The sequence below is a fragment of the Galeopterus variegatus genome, unplaced genomic scaffold (genome assembly GCF_000696425.1).
Source record: "Galeopterus variegatus unplaced genomic scaffold, G_variegatus-3.0.2 Scaffold57, whole genome shotgun sequence".
Lineage (NCBI taxonomy): Eukaryota > Metazoa > Chordata > Mammalia > Dermoptera > Cynocephalidae > Galeopterus > Galeopterus variegatus.
In genome coordinates this window covers 984,872-1,007,799 of record NW_007726168.1, presented here as the reverse complement: position 1 = coordinate 1,007,799, position 22,928 = coordinate 984,872, and the positions used below count along the sequence as shown (strand labels likewise).

General features: G+C 48.3%; 1 protein-coding gene across 1 annotated transcript in view; it reads left to right on the top strand.

Annotated features, from left to right (window-relative positions):
* The first annotated feature begins 211 nt into the window (after nucleotides 1–211).
* Nucleotides 212–22,928, top strand: part of ASB18 (ankyrin repeat and SOCS box containing 18) — a 72,087-nt gene continuing 49,370 nt past the window's right edge. Inside the window, exons 1-2 of the mRNA XM_008574662.1 lie at nucleotides 212–416; nucleotides 22,876–22,925. Of these exons, the coding sequence (XP_008572884.1) occupies nucleotides 212–416; nucleotides 22,876–22,925 (255 nt within the window). The remainder of the gene's footprint in view (nucleotides 417–22,875; nucleotides 22,926–22,928) is intronic.

Genomic DNA, 22,928 nt, shown 5'->3' with positions numbered 1-22,928 from the left:
TCCCCTTCTCTAGAAGAATCCTTCTTCCCTGAGGCCTTTGCAAAGATGACTTCATGTCGCCCTGGCAGCCAGTGGCTCTCCCCTAACTGTAACAGGAGCCGCGTCTCTTCTATTTATAGCCACGGCCACGCCACTCTTGGGGACAGCTGCTAACCTTGGACTCGGTTTAGAAGAAGCGAGGAAGGTTGGTCAATACACAAACGACATTGCAATGTCCAGCTCTGATTACCTTCCTGACTACCCGCTCAACTCAGATTTAGTGAAAAGATTAAAGTCCGCCCTGGATGCCAGGGATGAGGGGACGGTGCAGGATTTGATCTGCACTGAAGTGAAGCCCGTGGACGCCGTGATAGAACTGGCCAACGACGACTGGATGAAAGACCCTGCGGCTCAGCTGCCCCCCGGCGTGCTGCTAGGTAACCAGAAAGTCTGCTGCCCTCCAGCAGGACTGCTAGTGACGGGCAGGGGTGGGCCACTCCCGCGGGTAGAGGGCAAACGGTGGACGCTGGGACCCGACTCTCATGCGTGCACGCATCCACACACACTGTGTACACAAGTACAGCACAACACAGAAACAATTCTTAACAGAAAAATTAATCATTGGTGCCACCTTCCTGACATAGCAGCTGTCCTCATGTCCCCGTTTTCTTCCAAGCTTGTCCCTGTGCATGTGGAAATTTCACCTACGCATAACCACACCCTAGACATAATTTTTGTCCTCTGCTCTCAGGAAATCTAAAAAATCTAAATCTAAAGTACTTTCCATGTTGCTACATATTTCTCATTTCAGTCACCTATTGAGGTGATTAATCACAAATACTTAAGCCAAATGCCTACAGGAGGAGGGGATTTGTTTACATTTTTACTATTATAAATGATGCTGTAATTAGCATCTTTATTAGCATTTGTATGTCTTTTTTCTTATTTGGGGTTACAGCCTTAGGATAAATTCCTAAAAGAGGTGTTACTGGAACAAGAATGTAAAATTTTCTTGCAGTACATTTCCACGTCGTGTTCCAGAAGGATTTCTATTCCCTCTGGCTGTGAGGGAATGTGTTTCACCAGAACCTTATCCACAATGAGCATTGCCGGTGATGAATATCCACATTTCAATGGCAGATTTAATAAGTGTAGCTGGTAATTCTTCACTACCCGCTTGCCCATCCTGGCTTCACTGGTTGGGACCAAGTCTTGTCCACAGGATTTTGTTCTTCTGTGGAGGCCTCTTCACGTGCGACTTGTCTATTTGGGTCCCTGAGAAAGCAGTATCTCCCCATCTCTTTGAATCTTTCTTGTCATTTTGTGGGACTTCTTCAAATACCATAGATATAACCCCTTTGTTGTACTTGCTGAAAGTGTTTTCCCTGACTATGATCTACTTTTAATTGCATTATGCTGTTTTCTAGCATGTCAAGTGTGCCCCCACAGTGTCAGTCCAGGATGTTGAGGGCTCCTCCCCACCCACTAGACAGACACCCTTCTGACACATGTGCATGTATGTGCAGACATGCACGCACAGGTACGTGCTCACACATGCATGCATGCACACACGTGTGCACAACATGCAGGAGCAGCACGATAGGAAACCCACATGGGACGCTGATACTAGGGAACGGAGCTGTGCGTGTGATGCAGAGAGCAGCCCGAGACTGGAGCGTCAGGGGGATCCGTGACGTGGGGAGCTGTGCGTGTGATGCAGAGAGCAGCCCGAGACTGGAGCGTCAGGGGGATCCGTGACGTCGGGAGTACTTCCCAGGCTGCCTCTCAGCGGGGACTTAAGCACACTGCTGTGGGCTTTAGGGAGACAGCTGCTCCCATTGCTTCTTTACCTTGGTTTTCCTAATATCTGGGGTCCATGGGTTCAGGAGCCATGATGCAAAACTTGGTACATCCCATCTCTTCAGGAGTGCCCTGGGGGGCGCGGGGGGCAGAATCGGTTGGGGTGTTGAGCTACAGAGTTTGCATCTGCTGCAATCCAGCCCTGCCCTGCCCCAGCCCACCCCAGGAGGCTGATCTTTGTGAGCTGCATCAATCCACCTCTTGCCCTCTGACTCTTGTTGGGTGCAGCTGATGGAAGGTGCTAGAAGAAGAGAAGGCAGGGTATCTGCTCCAGATCGCTGTTGGGGTTTAGCAACAACTTCCTGCTGAGGCTCCACTCCTGGCTGGCACTTCCTACCTCCTTGCTGGTCCCTCCAGGCACAGGGATGGGAAAGGCCTCTGCCTGTGGCTGCTGCCACCCTAGCTTATTTCTCTCTCCCTGCCCACCTTCATCACGCCCTGTGTTCAGCCGCCTGCTTTCTGCTGGGCTTCTGACTGGAGCAAGCATCCTCACTACACATCTCCCTTTGCAAATCTGTCCCAGTCCGTTGCTGATTCATGTGTTTGGAATCCTCAATCTGAAATGTTATTTCTTTTCACATTACTAATTGCCTTGCAAAATCTTTACTGTCCCCATCACTGTACTGAACACTTGAAAGCAATGAAATTTGAGTTAGGAAAGTTACATTCTCTTCCACAATGAATCCATTAAGTGATAAATTATATACATATGTACTTTTCCCTACTAAATGATACAATTCGGGAGGACAGGGGCAATTTGATGCTGATGACATATTTTAAGTGCTTGGGTCTGTTCCGATTGTTTCATCTCAGGCTGATTGTGAGCTAAATGAATAAGCGTGTGATCCCAGAGCGCATCTTGTTGTCAATGATTTTATTACAGAGAAAGCAGGCTGGACCTCATCCCCAGGGCTGAGGCAGCAACGTGGTCAGACCTGCATTTTGGGTGTGCTGCTCTGGCTAAGATGAGACAACAGGATTTGAAGGAGACAAGGAAAGGGTAGGAGAGTAAGTCTGGTTAGGAGGTGGTTGGAGGCAGTTGCACAGGTGAGACAGCAAGGGTCTAAGCCAACGCAGTGGGACAGACACAAAGTATAGTGACAAAAGGAGAAATATTTAGGAGTGCAGCAGGTAAGTCTTGGTGATAGAGGACAGTGCCACCAGCTAAGATAGAAAATAAAGGAATCTTCATGGGGGGGAGCTTGCAAAAAAAAAAAGAAAAGAAAAGAAAATAGAGGAATCTATGATTATGACAATTTACTGAGTTGTGATTCTGTGCATAGCAGTGTGGAAAGTGAAGAATATGAGCACGTACAACACACATAACTCCCTCCCAGGAGTGCTCAGCCCAGTCGACATCACCACGGGCGGGTTCTGACCCACCAGGCGAGGCACCAGCCATGAGTGAGAGGCTTGGAGTCAAGCCTGGACTCTGCTGCCAACAAGCTGTGTGACCTCGGAAAGTTACTTACCCTCTCTGGGCCAGTATCGTCACCTATTAACTAGGGTATGAAACTAGATTAGTGCTTCCCAAACAGAGGTCTGCAAGCTTCCTGAGAAAAGCTCCATAGCAGAAGGAGCTTGGGGATGGCTCCCTGCGGGGTCCCACTCTCAGAGACTGGCACAGGGCGTCTGAAAGGCTCAGAGTGCTCACACCACAAAGGGACTTAAGAACGGCAATTGCACTTGGTGTGGTTTCTTATCTGACCCCAGAACTGTGCTTTCACGTCTGCTGACGACAGGTGGAATCGGTGATTTGCAGACACTCTTGGGAACCGCTGGCTTGGATTGTCCTGTAGGGTCCTTCCTTCTTCATGCTTCTCTGAGGCCATGATCCCAAAGACTCACTGTCACTAAAATGGGCATGTGTTCCTTTTCTCTGAGTGCAGGAGTGAATGGTCTCTTTCTCAAGGTAAGCCCAAATCCTCGGGCACATCCCTGATAGAACAAGAGCTGTGTGGACTCAAATGTACATGTGGTGTCTTCAGAATTTTTGAACAGTGGTTACAATTGGTGGCAATAGCCTTGAAATGCAGCCCGTATGGAGTGGGCACTGTACAGAATCTAGATCCTTGGGAGGATGAGTGCAAAGCACTAAGCAAGAAAACAGGCCGGGCCAGGCCAGGGGGTGGAGCCGGGGACACCCCCCAGGCCTGAAGGGCACGAGCCCAGCGTCATGCTGGCAAAAGTATTCTGGGGAAAGAAGAGGGACGAGTTTTCCATCCCAAAGACAATCCTGGTTGACAGAATTCCAGGTATCGTCCAAAAGATGACAATGTGCAAAAGTAAGAAAAAGTGACGATTCTGTCTGCTTAACACAAACACGCAAGGACCTTGCGTCTCGCTGCGGAATCACCATGCTCACCGGCCTGCAAACTTATATTCCCACCAAGTGGAAGAGAAGAAAAAATAATTTATTTCAAAGCGTCCAGGTCAGCATCACAAAAAAGGCATAGAGAGAAAGAGGCACCAGCTGTGAAAATGCTGGAAACGGCTTTTTCTGGAGAAGCCCCCTCAGGCACACATATGCCCCCTTTGTGCAGGCAGAAGACAAAGGGACTGAAAAATCCAGCCCCAGCAGATAATGGGGCAAAGTGCAGAATATACCCGAATATCCCCTCCTGAGGTGGGCATCGGGCAGGAGACTAGTTCATCAGTCAGGACTCCCTTAAGGAGGAGACTCACCCGAGCCCTTGCAAAGACACCTGCTCTGCCGCAAGGATGGATGCGGGATGCCTGGCAGGATGCTGGGAAGGGCCTGGAAGCTTCTAAGCGACACTCAGCCACCCAGTCAGACCCACCCGGCTCTGGACTGCCCTCTGCTTCAGTCACCCACGTGAGGAACCTGGGTCCTTCCCGTGTTGTTGACTCAGTGCTCCTCCTGAGGAGCCCCTCGATTCACAGCTCAGCCCTGGCATGGGGTCTGGGGCCTACCAGCCCGTGTGTGTGAGAGAGGACGGGGCTGAGCCTCCAGCTCCACCTAACAGGAGCCCCAGCCAGGACTAAACCTCTTTTGCTCACCTCTGCTATCCTATCCTATCACCTCCACTGCAAGGCTGCTCCTGCCCACCTGGGCAGCAACCTCACCTCTTTCCTCCATGAGGGCATAATGCCCTTTGTCTCTATTTGTTACCGAAATACGTGGTCTTCCTGGGCTACTTTTTAAACACCCACCGGATATTTCAAACTCAAATACAACCTCCTCCAGAGCAAGAAGCTTGATTGTATGGATGAAGAGCCTAGCCCGGGGTCTCAGCCCTGAGAAGCTCAAAGTCTGGGTGCAGTGGTTGGCATGGGCTGGCCAAGCTCCTTTGCTAACATTCAGCTGGGTGGGCACAAATGCATTTCCACAGAGACTACTGGGATTAATTTTTCTGCAAAGAAATATGTAACTCTACTTTCTGCTAAAGACACGTCTCTACTGTTTAATATTAGCAACAGTTGCATTATTCATCCTCGCCTCTTTCCAATACCAATCGGCTCACTAGCCACAGGGAACCCAGAGAGGGAGAAAGGACGGCTGCGGGAGGGTGGCGAGACTATCTTGCCCCCCAAACGCATCAACTGTACAATTTGGCAACTGGCGTAATCAAACTACTTAAGAAACAACTGATTACTAATTGCTATTATTAAGGATGTCAGCATTCCATGATTTTGCGGCTGATATGTTATATACAAGTCAAGATGCTACTTGAATTCCTGATTGAAATAGAAAAATAGAGGCATTATGTTGTGTTTGGGGTAATGGTATTTAAGCATCCGGGGAAAGTTAAAGAAATACTAATTGGGTTTTTATTAAGAGACCTCACCAGCAGCATGTATAGACGGGGAGTGGGATGGGTAAACGTGCACTGGACATGTGCACACGCAGGAAAAGGGGGTCCGTTTGCAGAAGGCGACTTCTCTCCCAGGCCTGACACCGGGCGCACCCTGCCGCAGGGCCATGTCCTCGGTTCCCTGAGTCAGTCATCCTTCCTTATGCCTGCAGGGACGTCTTTCAGGACAAAACAAACAGCTGAATGTAAGTTGGATGAGCACAGCTCCTGCCTTAGAGGAACCCTACTATACCACAATGACGAGGGGGTCCTCACAGATGCAGGGTGACAATGGGCCGGCCACACAAGCAGCGAGGCAGCTGGGTTCCTGCGGGCTCCGCCACCACCTGCCAGAACGTGTCGGTCCACCTCTCGGAACCTTCATTGCCCCATTGGAAAAAATGGATTGGTCTGGATCATCTCTAAGGCACTGAGCAGATTGGATTCACCAGGCTTGTAAGACCAACAATTTGTGTTTGTGGAGGAGATTAGCAACACTCGCCTGACCAGAAGGGCGTATCCTAGCAGGGGCCTGTGCAGACCCCACTGTGCCTTCAAAGGAAGGGCTGCACCTGCTGGCTCCAGGTCAACTAGACAGGGAAGGGTCCCTGGACGGCGGGTGGGGGACGGCTTTAGGAGTGCAGGCATGGAGTAAGCAGCAGCCTGGCTCAGGGTCTGGGGAGACTAAGTCCCCAGACCAGGGCATGTGAGACCTAGAATCACCCTACATGGAGATAGAGGGGAATTGACCACGCAGCAAGACCGATGGTTTCCCAAGGGCCGTTTGTTATCTTTCCACGGAGTAAGCAGCAGCCTGGCTCAGGGTCTGGGGAGACTAAGTCCCCAGACCAGGGCATGTGAGACCTAGAATCACCCTACATGGAGACAGAGGGGAATTGACCACGCAGCAAGACCGATGGTTTCCCAAGGGCCGTTTGTTATCTTTCCACTTTTCCAGCTGAGAAAAGCCAGGCTCACCCCTGAGGTCCCGCAGCAAACGGGTGGTGGAAATCCAATGCTCTTCCAGCATTCTGAGACGCCTACACTTCATCCTATGGCTGCAGTTTACAAACAGGCACACTGAGGCTCATATGTGTTCACTCACTGGTCAACAGCCAGTTAGAAGCGAGCATAAACCAGGCATATGTATATGATACGTTTACCTGATACTTCCCATGCAGAAAAATACCTCCGAATTCCTGACTTGTAGTCAAGGGCTCCTGCTGCCTGCTCACCCGGAGACATTTTGCAGGAAGATTCATGAAAAACATTTCTCCACTGAAGCCGTGTACAACCCTTGACTTGACATTAAGTGTGCACACTTGCACACGCATGCTCACGCACACAGGCGCACGCGTACACATGCACACATGCACACACACACACACACGCATTATCGATAGCATGGAGTCCCTGGCTTCAGATAATTCAGCAGAAATACTCTGAAAACAACATGGAGTGAGTGAGGTGCTTGGCTGGAGAATAAATATGGCCATGGCAAGTAGAAGATCCCATGGCAGGGAAGGAGGACAGGCACTCTGCCACCTCTGCTGTTCACCCTGCCAGGGGATGTGGGGGCAGGGAGACCCTGCTCGAAGCAAAATGAAATTAAGCCTTTCTAAGTACTTATAAATCAGCACCTAATGACACTACCTCACCACCAGCCTGAGCATCGCTCTTATTACTTTGATTCACAAGCCAGGAAAAGATCCAGAATTATGCACAAATTATTGTCCCATCTTCTTAATTAACGCTGATTGCAAAATTCTTGCTAAAGTCCTTGCTAACAGACTCAATTATGCGCTGCCTGAATTGATTCACCCAGATCAAGTGGAATTTATTAGAAATACACTTTCCTACAATAACATCAGATTATCTTTGAATATAGTTAAATTATTTGGGAATAAAATGGCTGCACCAGCAGCCCTTGCTATAGATACAGAAAAATATCTCCCACCACCTAGAATTAAAATATTTCTCTGCTTTCTACAAGACACACACCCTAGGTTCTTTTTTTCCCCAGAAGCAGGTTGGATCGCGCTGTGCTAAGATGAGATGCATGCCTCAGAGCTAATGGTCCTGTTTCAAAGGCACATGGGCAGGAAGAAAAATCCTACAGGGTCGGATCTCAGCTCCAGCCAGTATGAACCGTCACTGCCTGTGGAACACAGTGAAATTGCAATTAGACTAAATCAGGGTATTTTCAGGATCAAAACTGAGAAACAGGCTAATAAAGAAATAATGTATGCTGATGACATACTTCCATTAGCATCACTCCCAAGCACACTGCAGAGTTTTGAAAGAACAAAAAGATATGAGGCTAATGGTGAAGAAGCTTCTCTACCTCTCCAAGACGACACTGGTTTCCTGCAATGGAGCGCTCTGCTTGCGAAATAAACATTCCAAAAGAACTCATTGGAAATGGCAAACACACTCTCTGTAGCCTGGTTCTACCTTCCCAGTCTAATTTCCCATACCTACTACAGCACCTGGATATGGAACAGGGGCTAGGGTGGTCTTATTTGCCTTATCCTGGCAAATACTAGAAGTATGACAAACATTTATGGACCAAAAAGCATATGGAGGATGTTTTAGGAATCTCCTGGCTTGGCCCTGGAATGATGAACGTGCTCTTGAGAGGTTGGGCTCGAAAGGTGGAGAACACAAAAAAGGGGGCACAGAAGCACACACAGGGTTCACATGGCACGTTGCCAGTGCGGTGGGTCCCAACTGGAGCTTGGGGTGTGGAAAATCAAAAGAGAAAGGAAAATCCAAGCAAAGAAGTTGGGGTTATACTGTATGAGGCAACAGATTCTAGACATAGGTGTTTACATTGATCTGGAAAGGCAGTAAGAAGCCATCCAGCAAAGGAATGAGATTATCTAATTTGGGGGAAAAACATAAAAGTCTTTTGGGTAGACCGGAAGGACAGAGGTGGACAGACGGGAGCCAGGAGACACACCAGCTGTCTCTCACCCCCACTCCCTTCCTTCTACTAGTAGCATCCCGATGGCAATACAGTGTGCGCACCTGAAAAAAAGCAAACAAACATAAAGGAACATTGCTACTGTTTGTCTTGCTCCAGGCAACAATGGGCTTCAGAGCAGGTGGAACAAGATAGAAGAAAAAGGGGCCGGCCCGGTGGCGCACTGGATAGTGCACCGCTTGGGAAGCGCGGCGGCGCTCCCGCCCGAGGGTTCGGATCCCACATGTGGACCGGTTCCCGCTCACTGGCTGAGCGAGGCGCGGGAGCAACACCGAGGGTTGCGATCCGTTGCTGGACACGGAAAAAGACAAAAGACAAAAAAAAAAAAAAAAAAAGATAGAAGAAAAAGCCAGCAAATTGGAAAAACAGATCAATAGAAAGTGTCCAATCCGAGGAACCGAAAGTAAAACAATTGAAAATGAACAGGACTGAGGGACAACAGAAAAGGTCTAACATATCAACTGGAGTCCAAGGAAGAGAAGGGAAAGGTAACAGGGCAGAAAAGAGTAATTAAAGAAATAACTACCAAACGTTTCCCAAATTTGGTGGCAACAGACATAAATCGCCAGATTCAAGAAAGTCAGCAAACCTGGAGCAGGGCAGACTTGAGATCAAAGCGTCAGGTGCGTGCCTGGACCCTGGATGCTCCATCACTACTGCTGAGAATTCACCTTGAGAATAAAGGCAGGTTTCCTTGGAGTGAAGGGGTGAAAGTGCAGAGAGGACGCAGTACGTTGGACATGTGGAGGTGAGTTGTGGAACTCTCCTGCGCACAAACCCGCAAGGCTTCCCTGCTGCCCACAGCAAAGGAAGGCAAAGTATGGCGCAAGGGCCAGCTGCCTGCTTTTATGAATAAAGATTTATTGGAGCACAGCCATGCTCTTTCATTTACATATTGTCTGCAGTTGCTTTTATGCTGCTAGGGCAAATTTGAATAGTTGCCAGCAACTGTGTAACCTGGAAAACCTAAAATATTTACCATCTGGCACTTTACAGAAAGTTTGGTGTCCCTGTCTAACATCACATAGATTGATGTTATTTAGATTGCATAGCAGACACTCAAGGGCCTAAGGCTGTGCCCTGACCTCACTCACCCCCGCCCTTCACCCACGCCGTACTCTAGCGACCGGTTGGTGACAGCGCGGTTCTGAGCCTGACGGGAGGCAGGTGTTGCTCTGGGAAGTGTTTGGCACCAAAATTGACACTAAGCATGCAGAAATGTTTACAGCAATTTGACACATTAATACAACATCCACGTGCGTGATTCATAGACTTGTGATTATATGTCTTTTTTTCCGTTTCATTTTTTCCAGTAATTAATTTTCATTGTATTTGGAAGAGAATCAGTCTGCCACAAATTGGGACCCACCCCCCAAAAATAAAACATCCCTAGTCCTTCCCCTCAGGTGGTTGAGAAACTCTGGACTAATCCGTGTTTCAGTGACACCATCAATCCTGGGCCTCTGCTCCTCCCTGTCCTCATGCACAGGGACAACACACCCACCTACCCTTCTGTGGGTTCAGGAGCCTCAGGGGCTTGTGGCTCCAGGGTGTTTGCTAGGATCAACACCTAGAAGCCTGATTGGCAGGAGGGAGAAGGTGACCCATGACACTGGCTAGACCATGCCTTGGCCAGCCCCCAGGTTAGCTCGGGAGCTGAGACGACCTGTCACGGTTTTCCCACATTGGGTCGAAATGGCAGGACGTCTCTACCTGTGCCTGGGTCTGTTATTAGACATGGCCACATTGGGAAGGGTGTACTTGAGTGAGGCTGCTCTCTGCAGCAGAGGCAAGCACTGGAGGAGCTGACAGCTGGTGACAGTCCTCCCTACAGTTGGGGTCTGGGCAGCAGATCTGTGTCCCCAAAGGGTCTAGGTCCCGCCCCACCCCTCAGCTCTGGGCCTCAGGCCCACTGTCTGCAGCTGCTTTATTTCCTACCCAGATCTCCCCTCGCCTGATTCCTCCACATCGTCAAATTGCTGCCTGATTTTCAGAACACCTGCCCTCCAGACTGCACCCTTGTCCCCTGCAGCATAGCACCGTGGCTAGTGTCACCAGCAAGGACACAGCTCCCCCCAGCAACAGGTCACAAGGAGGAAACAGATGCCGTGGGGAAGAAATATACACTTCCTGGCCGTGCACCTTCCCCCTTGCTTTGCTCAGATGCCACCTTTGGAGGAAGCCTCTCCTATCCCTACTCCCTGTCACTGTGATACCTCATTTGATCCACTCTAATCATAACGCCGGCACCTCTGTACAGCAATGATTTAATTCCCCCGCTAGTTAATGGTTGCCATGTCTAACTTTCCCACTAAATTTAACATTCTTTAAAGGCAAGGATTACTATTCTTTATCTCTCTATGTTTGTAGGACCTGAAAAATGCTCTGTACGTGTAAACTCAATATAGTGTTTCCAAATCGAATAGAAATTTACCCTCCCACCTGCAAACCATGAGAGCATCGGTGACACTAAAGTCTTCTAGAATTTGATTCTAAAAAATTCTTTAACAATTTGTTAGGCAAAACAGATTGTAAACTCAATATAGTGTTTCCAAATCGAATAGAAATTTACCCTCCCACCTGCAAACCATGAGAGCATCGGTGGCACTAAAGTCTTCTAGAATTTGATTCTAAAAAATTCTTTAACAATTTGTTAGGCAAAACAGATCTCTTGTTATTTTAACCTGCATTTTATGTTAGTAAAATTGAACATCATGTATATGTTTAGTAGTCATTTATTTTTCTCATAATGTTTTTTTCCTAAAGTTCTAATTTTTTTGGCAATAAAAAAATAAGTACAATGAAGTTTAAATCCATAAGACAAAACCAGCCTCCCTCCGCTCTATGCAGCATCTCAAAGTAGCCAAAAGAGTCCACCAGGAGACCACCCTCCTCAACTGCAAAACCAGTAAAGGTCTTGTTTCCAGCGGGGATGTAAGGGATGATGGGGCATAACAATCAGACCAAACCAACTTCGAGAGAGGAATATTTTGCTCTCTGTGTGAGATTCATAGAAAACAATCAGTCTGAACATGCGGTTTGTCTCAAGAGGCAGGAGTTGCAATTTTATCATGTAATTAAATCCCCAGGACAGTTGTAAAGAAGCTTCGACACCTTTGTCAGGAAAGCTTCAACGAGATGCTTTCCAGCAATGTCCCCAGAGTCTGTAAATGTCCTTCCAGGGCTATTTACTTGTGGTCGTGCACACCGAGGGTGCGGCGTCTGCATATCACACTGGACCACATTGGAAGCGCAGCGTTCAAGGGCACCTTTGTTTCTGAGCTTCCAAAAAAGCCCTCCTGGGCTGTCAATGAAACCAGCACTTGACCTTTGGATAAGATCACGTTAATAATGAGAAGTGACTTTGTTGTTTTGAATTATCTGCTCTGGGCTCGGTAGCAATGTCGGGAAATAAGTCAGCGAGGCGGTTTCCCCACGTTGTGTTCTTCCCAATCTCATGATGGGAATGAGATTTCTTAATAATGTGAAATCAGTACAGACAATTTAAGTCATTATTAATAGATACACTTGATCTGAGGAAGTAAAATGTTTTAATGTTTTGTTAAATGAGGTGTGCTGTGCTAACATTGTTATTCAGAGAGGAGGTTAAGATACTTTAACACTTTTGATATTAATGTCTGTGTGACTAACTCTGGTGGGTGGGTGCATGTATCTTAGAAGTCATAAAAGCAGAGCATTATACACCTGCCCAGTTCCTTATCTTTCAAATTTTTTTTCAAATTAAAAAAAAACAAAAACCTGCAGATGGTGGGGGTGAAGGAAGGGTGGCTTTCAGAAATTAAATAGGGAGAATAAGGGCGAAAAAAGGTTGTGAAAGTCAGTCCACCAGGAGACCTGGGGCTGTTGTGCCAATTGGTAGTAATGCTGCCCAGTAGTATCCCATAGGACTTAGTGCACGGCCATTTACAAAAAGAGTTCCCCTACGAAGTACAAAATTGACCAGGTCAGCAATATACATTGGCATATTTAAGAAAGTGTGCACAGAATCTCACGATATCCACAGGGTAATGACTTCTTGCTCTAGTCTGCCCATTTACTTAGACACTTGGCCCCAGAAGGAAGTCAGACATTTGCCAATAGCCTAGGAAAGAATGCAAACATTTGCCCTTCCCAAAAAAAACATGAGAAAATGGCAGAGGCATCCCGCTGCCTCAGAAACTCTACCTCTTGGCCTGAACGCATGGAAAGTTGCTGCCATGGAGTAAAGCCTGCCAGTCCCACATTTCAGGCTAGCTGATCCAGCAGCGCTAATCCTCAGAGGCTTCTGAGGAAAAGAAAATCAATTCAGTGGCAGGAAGCAAAGATCCCGATACACAAGAAAATAATAATTACCATTCCAACACAATCATTCGTATAGCCCATTATAATTTCAAGGTGGATGTTACCTTTTTTTTTTTATCTCATTTAATCCAAAGGCAAAAACTCCCTCATTAGCTACCTGCACTAAAAGACTCCAGTTGTGAAGAACTGGTTTTTGAGTCTCCTGCAGACAAAACATTATGCTTATTATTTAAATCCCAAAAATAATTCTTTGCAAACTAATATTCAAATCCAGTCGACTACCTGGCTAGTTATTGGGGAAATTTAGTCTATGGTACTCAGTCATCCAGACAAAAGCTGGGCACCCCTCCTGTTGGGATTTTTGTCTTCTTTCCTAACCTCACTCCATGCTGCAGCCAAAGGCCACAGCAATCCCACTAGCTTAGCGATTTTCCATGGTCCACCCATACCTATGAGGTTCCTCCATCAAATAGGTACCATTTGATAGCTTATCTGAAGAACTAAAAATATTAGGTGTCCTGATTTGGAGAAAATTGTATCCATCAGAATTCCTCTCTTTCAAGAAGGGCACTGCATCTGTTCATAAGCACCTGCCTGACCAGTGCCCGGGAGTAGAAGCTGAAACCCAGCAGGCCCTGAGAATGCATGGAACCACAGCGAAAGGGAAACGGAGGATGTTAATGGTCACACCAGAGAGAGAGGAAGCAGAAATGGAGGAGGGTGGAATAGGGCTGCGCACGCCGTGATGTGCCCTTTCACATCTTCAGTACAATTGCCAACCTCACTAAGTGATGTTGTTGGTGGGCTGGCTTGAAAACAAACAAACCGAGAAAACTCAGATAAGCTGATTGGGTGCGCCAGTGTGGGTGCAGGACAGAACCTACCCAGTCCCTGCAAACACGAAGGTCAAGGCAAACGCCAGGAGGCAAAGCACGGGAGCTCTGGGCAATTCTAGAGAGGAATCCCGTTTCCACAAAGCCGAGGATCCCACGGGCAATTGAACTTAAACTGACACTCTACAGAGACACTTTCAACATTTTAAAGCAACTCCAAATAATGTGCTACATTTCCAGTCCCTGCAAACACGAAGGTCAAGGCAAATGCCAGGAGGCAAAGCACGGGAGCTCTGGGGAATTCTAGAGAGGAATCCCGTTTCCACAAAGCCGAAGATCCCACGGGCAATTGAACTTAAACTGACACCTCACTGACACTCTACAGAGACACTTTCAACATTTTAAAGCAACTCCAAATAATGTGCTACATTTATGACACCTAAGTTTGGGTATAAATATCAACACATCCATAGAACCAGCAACTTCTGAGCTTAAAAACAAGAAAAAGAAACCTCTAGAGCCAAAAATAGGGGAACCCACAGCGGTGAGTGCAGTTTAAGCCACACAATTCACAAGGACAACAGGATCCTATGGGCCTGAGATATTAATGGTAGCTTGGGGCATTGATTCAATCAGCCCGTTGCTCTGGACTGTTGAGAACTTTTGGAATCCTGATTGTGTCATGCATATACCACCCATTTGGTACCCACCCTTCCATATTTTCATTCAAATCACTGATAAGTGTACTGTACAGGATGGGCTGAAGGCAGATTCTGTGGCTTCCTTTTAGAGCAGTGGTTCTCAACCTGGGCTGCCTGTTAGAAGCGCCTGGGGAATCTCTGACGGTCCTTAGGCCCAGGCTGCATTCCCAGCCATTACACCAGAATCTTTCAGGTTGGGATCCAAGCATCAGTGTCCTTTTCCAGGCATTGGTATTTTCTAAAGCTCTCCAGGTGATTCATTTCTGAAGCCAAGGTTTGAACCACTCTTTTGATGGCAGCATGTGTATTATTTCTCCAGTTTGAGTAATTTAACCAGATTTTCCTAAAGAAAGACTCTTTTTTTCTATCTTCTCCAAAAGATTTTCATGAAACCTTCCATTGTGGGATAAAATACACATACTTGTTACCTATATCCCCTCTGCATATAAATGAATAACTGTGTCAAAAGAGAAAATTCTTCTAGTCCACCCTGACTTGTTCCTAGTGACCCACAGAGCTCCAAGTGACCCCACTCCCTTTTCTAAATATTTCCAAACCATCTTTTTCCTAATCCATTTAGGGATCTTGCCCAGGGCTAACGTCAAGTTTATGAGTCTCAGGAATCCAAATGATTTTCCCATTCAAACACTAAAACTCTTGTCTTCTGGTCCTTCTTCTGTTTTATCCTGATTCCTCAGAGATTTTTGACAATTGTTCAGCAACTTCATACACAAGTTCACTCTTGAAAGAAGTTGTATTTTTATATTCCTGAAGTTGGCAGGAAAGATAAGACTTTAGTTGCATCTTGAACCTATGCATTGGCTTTGACTAAGCTAGAAGGGGTGAGGACGATAAAAATAAGATAAAAGTGGCTCGACCCAAGCAAGATCTGGATGGGCAGGACTAGTGTGCAGCAAGAAAGAAGGAACCAACCGAAAGCACTGGGTCAGGAAAGAGTGTTACTCACAAACTAAAGGACACTGGTCAGCAGGTGGGAAAGGAGACTAAAGAGTCTGTCTGTTGTGGTTCTCTGGCCAGTGCTTCATCCTGTGTGATCTGTGCAGGCAGAGGTGCTGTATTTTTTATTTCTGAATTCCCAAAATCTTACAACACACCCTAAAACGTAATAAAGGTTACATAAATGCTTACTGGAATGAATAAATGAAAGGATTGGTTTTCAGATTTCTTTGGGGTTTTTTTAATGTAATAGTCAACAGTGTGGCTATTCTTGTTTGGGGGGAGGGGGGGGAGACAACTCTCTGCCATGCCCGTAAAGTAATCTACATGTCCTACTTACAAAACCAGTGCCGTCTACCATGCGCTATTTTTAAAGCTCTCACAAAGAACCAAGTCTGTTTCTTGACTACTACTCCCTACCCACTGGAATCAAGCTTGGATATTTAGGGAGCTGTTGACAAATAACACTTGGAAAGCTAAATTTAGCATAGAACGCAGGGTGGAATGGCTTTTATCCCTGGACTTACCTCCAGTGTCCCACCCTTTTTAAAAATAACCAATGACGAATTATATCAGGTACAAAAAAATTCTCCAGTTTAAAGTGAAACACAAGCTCAATTAGGATCACATTACAGTGTGCATAAACAAGTCCTTCAGAATGTATCTAATTACAAACAATCAGTCTGAGAAAACTAAGATGGCAAAATGGCTATGCTTAGAGAAATGAAAAATATGAAAATTTAATATTGCTATTGAAGTGAACAGGACAACTACAGAATATTTAAAGGAAGGAGCGGGTAGAGTAAACGGTTTTATTCTAGTGCACTTTTGCCGAGAGTTCTGCACGGTGCTGCTGTGCACGGTTTCATGCATGTAAATGCATTTTCTCTCTCGTGAAGGCTGTAAATTCCTTACAGACATGGCCTGTATCTTCTTTACCGCAGTGTTTTCCACTGTGCTCTGCAGTGTCCTCAGCACACAGTGGGCCCTTAAAAAGATATCTCTGCTGTTCCCATTGAGAACATGAACGCTGCTTTCGCTACTACTAATCTGGATGAAGGAGATACAAGGGCACTTCAAAAAGTTCATGGAAAAATAGAATTAAAAGATAACATGAACCTTCCCATGAACTTTTTGAAGTGCCCTCATAAACTTTAAAACATGTGAAAAGAGGTTTCAAAGAGTCCTGTGGCATACTCAACAGCCAAGGTCGTCTTATGAAACCATAAGCTATCTTCCACATGGGGAAAGCTGGGCGGAGCAGAGAAGCCCACCCCGAGCATCTGAGACCTGCCCTGGGCCAGCCAGGGGTCCAGGTTACCACCTTGTTCTTCTCTAAGAGAAAAAGGTAGCCAAGAAGAGGAAGGACCGCTGAGGAAGTCTAACATGGCTGAGCATATTTCCAAGAGGCCAATCCATTCATTCTTTCAGCTGTTTGCACTGAGGGGGCCCTGTGTGTGGAACACCATGCTGGGCACAGAGAACCCCACAAAGATGAAGCAGCAGCCCCTGCCCCTAAAAAGCTCATGGTCAAGAGGGGGCACAGACAAGAACCCAGGCGTAATAGCAGAGTGCCCCCTGGCATGGTCAGGGTGCCAGGACAGACATCAGGACCAGTCATAGGTGTTAAGGGAGGCTGAGCTGATTCTTGGAGGTTAAGGGGGAACATAAGCATTCCAGGCAGAGAGGACAGCATGGACAGACACCTGGAGTCCCCAGAGGTCAAGGCACAGTCAAGGGACTGCAGATCCCTATGCTGAGGTGTGGCATGCTCAGGGGACAGGGATGGGGAGACAAGGTAGGGAGCCCTTATGCTCACAGTTAGGTGTGTGGAGATTGACCTTCTCAGGATTGAGAAACTTGAGAAAGCGACCTGAATTTCCGAGGCCCAGTTTCCTTATGTGCAAATGACACTACCACCTGCATGGGTAGGCCTGGACACAGAGCCACTTGCAGTGGGTGCCCAGGTAGCAGCAGCCCCCGGCTCCAGCTCACCCTGGCCCCCTGAGAGCTAAGCCCAGTGGGCCCTTCCGCAGCCTCAGGACTGAGCCTCAGCCGAGGCATCAGAAAGACATGACAAAGATAAACCCAGGGCCCCCACGGCAGCTAGCTCGGGTCATGATCAAGTTGTCCCCCAGCCCCAGCCAGGGCTGTCCCTCGCCAGTGTGGGCCCTCAGCTGTCATGGCACAGCCTGCATGAAGGCATCATAGCCAGCCATACAGCACGTCCCTCCCCACCCCAGCACCCCCTGCAGCCCTCCTGTAAGAGAGCTGTGGGTTTTACCATCGGGGGAAAGTGCCAGGCCTTGGGTCAGTCACGCACATATGCTTATGCCTGTAACTCAGGTCTATGACAAGGGTAAAAATATCTATATTAATCTATAAATTCATGTGGTTTCCCCTCCACCTTTCCACAACCCGTTCTAAGGAAGACAGAAGGTACTTTGCTGGGCTCCCCTTTGTTGTAGAAAGTCTCAGTGCAGGCAGCCCAGAGGCCCAGTTACTGTCGCAATAAAGTGCCGACACAGAGCCTGCTCAGGCTGGAAGCCCATAGCTCTGGGGGAGCTTAGGGAGAGGAGGGGGAGTCACCGGACAGCTTTGTGTGCAGAGGAGACTAAGAGAGGAGGACATCAGATAAGAGGGTACTTAAGAAGCTCAATTGTGACCCAGGAGGTACTGTCCCAATGAACTCTATTCCTTGACTTCAAATCTTTTCCCTGTTGCTTCTGTGCTGTTGTTGGTCTGATTGCACACCACTAAGGACGGGTCCCATGGGTCCACAGGTCTAAGGCTGCCAGCAAGTGGGTGGCGACTGTTATGTCGTCACTGCTGTGGCTACTGAACTCTGCTGTTCTAAGTTCAAAATCATCAGCAGTAGATGACGCGTAAATTCATGAGCATGGTGGCATTCGCATAAACTTGTGGGCTTTTTCGAATTCGTATAATTTTCACATCACAAAATAATCTTCTTTTGATTTTTTTCAACAATTTATAAACATAGAAGCCATTCTTAGCTTCCAAGCCACACAGAAACTGGGCATGGAAGGTGCCAGCTGGTGACAGTTCACGCCCTTTTCAGCACTAACATACAAAGAGTAGGTCCTGCTCAACTGGCACCACCTTCCCTCGGGGAGAGTAAATTCTGGGCACCAAAGAGTCCTCTCTGAAAAGTGGGTCCTGCCAGTGTTGGCCCAGTTCTGAGCAGGTCCTTCCTGATGCATCTGGAACCCAGGCAGAGTGGCGTGGGGGTCAGAAAATGGATCTGGAGGCACATACACATGGGCTCCAGTCCCAGCTCAGCCACTGACCAGCCGAGCAGCCCCAGCCACGCTATTTCTCTCCTGTGGTTGTTATTAAGAATAGATATAATCATATATAAAAAGCAACCGATGCTTCATGAATATTTGTTTCTTTCTCTTGAGTTCAAGACTTTCATTTCCAAATTCTAAATACAGTACAATTTTTTAAACCTGAGAGGATATCACGTATCTGCTAAGCATCTTGGTCACTGAAATCGTATTTACAAGCTGATCACTTAACCTACACAGGTAAATTCAATGCTGCTTAAGGCCGGGGAATCATCGGTTTTGCTGTTTAGGCAGATAAAAGAGAAGGTTTCACAAGGAAGCGTGTGTGCTGGGTGTCTGCCCTGGATGTGTGGAGAGCCACTGTGCAGACAGACAGATGTGTCTGTCCCTGGGGTTAGCATCTCGATCATCACAAGGCTGAGCACCGTGGCATCTCAGTGGTCACATGACCCTGGTCATATCAAGTGACCATTATCATATTGGAGCCTACAGGAGTTATAAATACACCACCATTGGGCCCCAACTGGATGACAATTGAGTAATGACAATAGAAATAGCTCACACTCCATAGGACCATCTTTCCCTTTCCTGAAGAACTTTTCTGAAATCAACTACTTTGCAATGGAGAAACGGCCAGAGACAGTCAGAGGAAAACTGCAAATCTTTCAGAAGATGGAAAAAGTGCCTCAAGCGACGGCAGGATCCCCAGTGCTTGAGTACCATGCTGCCTTGGTCACGGGAGACCTGGAGCATCTTAAGCCCCTCATGGACCAGTTCTTCCAGGATGCTAATGTGGTGTTTGAGATCGATAAGGACGAGATGGAATGGCAGGTGAAATCCCCAGCTACGTTCGGACTGTCAGGTACCCCTGCTCCTTTACGGCACAGTTATTTATTTTTTAAGGAGCTACTAACACTCTCTCAGAATGTTTGGCTCCTGTGTGCAGACTGGGCATGTGGGCACCGTGTTTTAACATAGGTGAGGAAAGGACGTCTGTCAATGAAATTCCTGCACCAGTTTTAAGATGTAGGTTTTAGGTGATGGGATGTGAGAGGTCTAATTAGAAAGGCAAAATGATAGCCATCTGATGCTGCTGGCCACCTCGTCTCTAGACAGGAGCATTGTTTCTCGTGCTGATCTGCCAGTGCCTGCATGTGGCAGCCAGGGAGGCAGGAACTGGAGAAGGAAAGTCTCTCCTTTGATTGCGCCCTGGCGCGCAGCTCTGTGCAGGTCCTTCTATGAATACGTGAACACCACAGCTACGGTGGGGTGACTGGGGCACAGCCAGCATCAACAGAGGGAGGACCACAGGGCTCTCAGCAGATCCTCCTCCTGGAATGTCAGGGAGCCTGAGAATGGGGAAGGAAAGGGAAAAGAACCAAAGGTCCTCGTGTCGTATGTATCTGAATGTACTCTTGCTGCCTGGACATGGTCACTATGTGCTGAGCAGGCAGGCAGCCCCCCAAGTGGACAGATGTCCCCCTCACCCCCATCCGGGATGTACAGACATTTGCCAACCACCAGGCTGCATCCTGAGCTTTCTTGGCTGGTACTCAGCATTGGGTGTGCACACACACACACACACACACACACACACACATCCCACACCCCAGCCCCCTAACATGGGTTCAGACGCAACATATTTACCAAGAAGTTTCATGTGTTGGAATCTATAGCTCTGCCAGACTGTGGGGATTTGAGAATGTGAGGTCAGTGGGCCAACTGCCAGTGCCCTATGTCCCTGACTTGTGAGCTCTGGCAGGCAAAGAATGCGGAAGGTCAGCTTCCAAAGAACTGACACAGTCCTGTTTATACCTCACACGGGGAGAAGGGAATAAACCCAAAACACTGTCAAAGGGCTGAGTAGTTAGTAACAACCAGCAAGGTGGTGAGAGCTGTGGGGAGGGCAAATGCCACTTCTAGTCTGGCCTGTACCACCTCCCAGCTGAGCCCTTCTGAGCTCCAACACCTGTCCCAGACCACGAATGCCAACTTCTTGAATGCTCAGTTCATATTTATTTTGTAAAAGTCACATGCTTCCCAGACCTGGATATACACACGCACGCTCAGATGCCACTTCGGACAGAGATTAACGTTAACCCATCTTTCACACACTCGTCTGGATCCAAAGTCTGGTTCCTTCTTCCCTCCTTAATCTTTCCACCCCTAAGTTCTGCTGCTTTCCTGGGGCACACCTGCAGGCAGGAAGCTAGAGCATGCCTACAGCACTGGGCATGCTCTGACACCGAGCAAACGGCTGCCCCAAGATCAGCACTGGCCCGGGCCTGGCTGCGGGCCTTGAAAGGGGGAAGGCGCGGCCAGGGCTTCCTGCTCTCTCGGCTCAGCCACCTGACTTCCCTGCAGCAGAAATGACTAAGCCCTGTTTGAGAACAGTAGCCCCCTATGCTCTGCCCCCTCTTGTATGAAAACTTCCTTTTGGCCAATTCCAGCTCCCCCTGATTGGGGCCATGAGTAAGGCAGCATTGCGAGCACACCTAGCAGGTTCATGGCAGCTGGCCCCCTGTCACCTCTGCAGCGGAATGCGGACCCATTCAGCTCACAGTCCAAGGGGAGCTCTGGCATGGGGGTGCTGGCGTTTAGAGAGATGTGCCACATGGAGAGAAGCCTTCATTCATGTTCCTCCTGGTGGCAGAACCAGCACAGAGGGTGGGAGTCATAGGAAGCTGCTGCAGGCTTTCTGACAGGGAGAGCTGCCCCAGAAACCGGGTTCTCTTGAAGGCTTCCCAGAAGCTCATCGGCACCTCCCAGGACCTGGAGATGGGTGCTGGCCCCACGCTTTGGCTGAGCGAGATGCTCGCCCATGGTCTCCTCCCATCAGGCCACGGGGAGACTCAGGAATCCAGGGTGGGTGAACGGAGCTGCTGGGGGAGGGCGGGGTGGGGATTGGAACTTAACATGCCCTGGAGAAGGCAGGGGGTTGGCTTCATATCCCAGGAAAATGAATAGAATCAAAGAACCAGGAGTTGGCCTCTGAAGGAATGCAGGTTATTGCCATCATGAAGAACTACCTCCATCCTTCCCCCTCCAGATCAGATCTGGTCTGTACTGGGAAGGGCAGTCCAAGCCCACGCGGGCCTACGTCCCCAGCGCCTCTGGCCACCATCACGCCACACCAGGGATGACGAGCCCCCACTGTCCCCACTGAGTCAGCAACAAGCTCCAGGCTGGGCCTTTGGGACTTGGGGCAGACAGGGACTCTGCACCACACGCAAGTAGGTAATTAATGAATGGTCTTTCAAACCTGCTCAGCATGGGTCCCGAAAAGGAGGTGGCCTGTGAAAGGGTCTCCTGTGCAGCTCATTACAGCCACGGTATCGATTCTCCCATCATTATCAGAAGGCCTTCCTGCCATGTGAAATCCTGCCCCTTGATGTGTGCCCACCAGGGACTGCTCCCCCCGTCTCCACCAGCGCTCCTGGCCGCTAACAACCTTCCACGGGCTTTTTGAAAGTGCCAAAGTTTTCAGAGAAGTAAAATGTATAGCACCTGCTCCATTCATCCCTCAAGAAAGAGCAACCCCATACACCACACACACGCACACCCCTAAAAAGCGCAAAGAAACAAAACAGAATTGTGCTGAATGTGGCCCACCACATCAAAGCGCGCTTCTAACACCGAGCCACTTCCAAGAGAGCTCAACTTTATCCGAGTCCTTTTCTTGAGCAACCTCGGTGATGCGTGGGTCAGTTTGTTTTGTCTGTTGTCTCCTCTTAATGATAAAGGGGTGAGTTCAGGGCTCAACCGAGACAGGGCTGGATTCTGGAAAATTCCACAGCCCACTTTCTTCCCTCAAGCTTGGAAAATGTGAATTCCTCTCTTAATTATCTCACCGTTCACCCGGCTTGGTCAGCTTTCAGCTTCTTGAATCTTACCCGATTCCCCAGTTGCCCCCAAATTTGGCAAAACCCTGTTGCTTCTCAGTACCCCACACCCCACCTGCCGAGCTCAGTATCAGCCTTTTTCATCTCTCCTTTGGATTTCCTTTCTCCCTGCTGTCTGCATCTCTGTCTCCCACGGGTCCTCCTTTGGATTTCCTTTCTCCCTGCTGTCTGCATCTCTGTCTCCCACGGGTCCTCCCCTCCCCCCACCTGACAGCCCCTTCCCTCCCCGCAGGCCTCTGGACCCTGGAGTACAAGCGCGAGCTCACCACGCCCCTGTGCATCGCC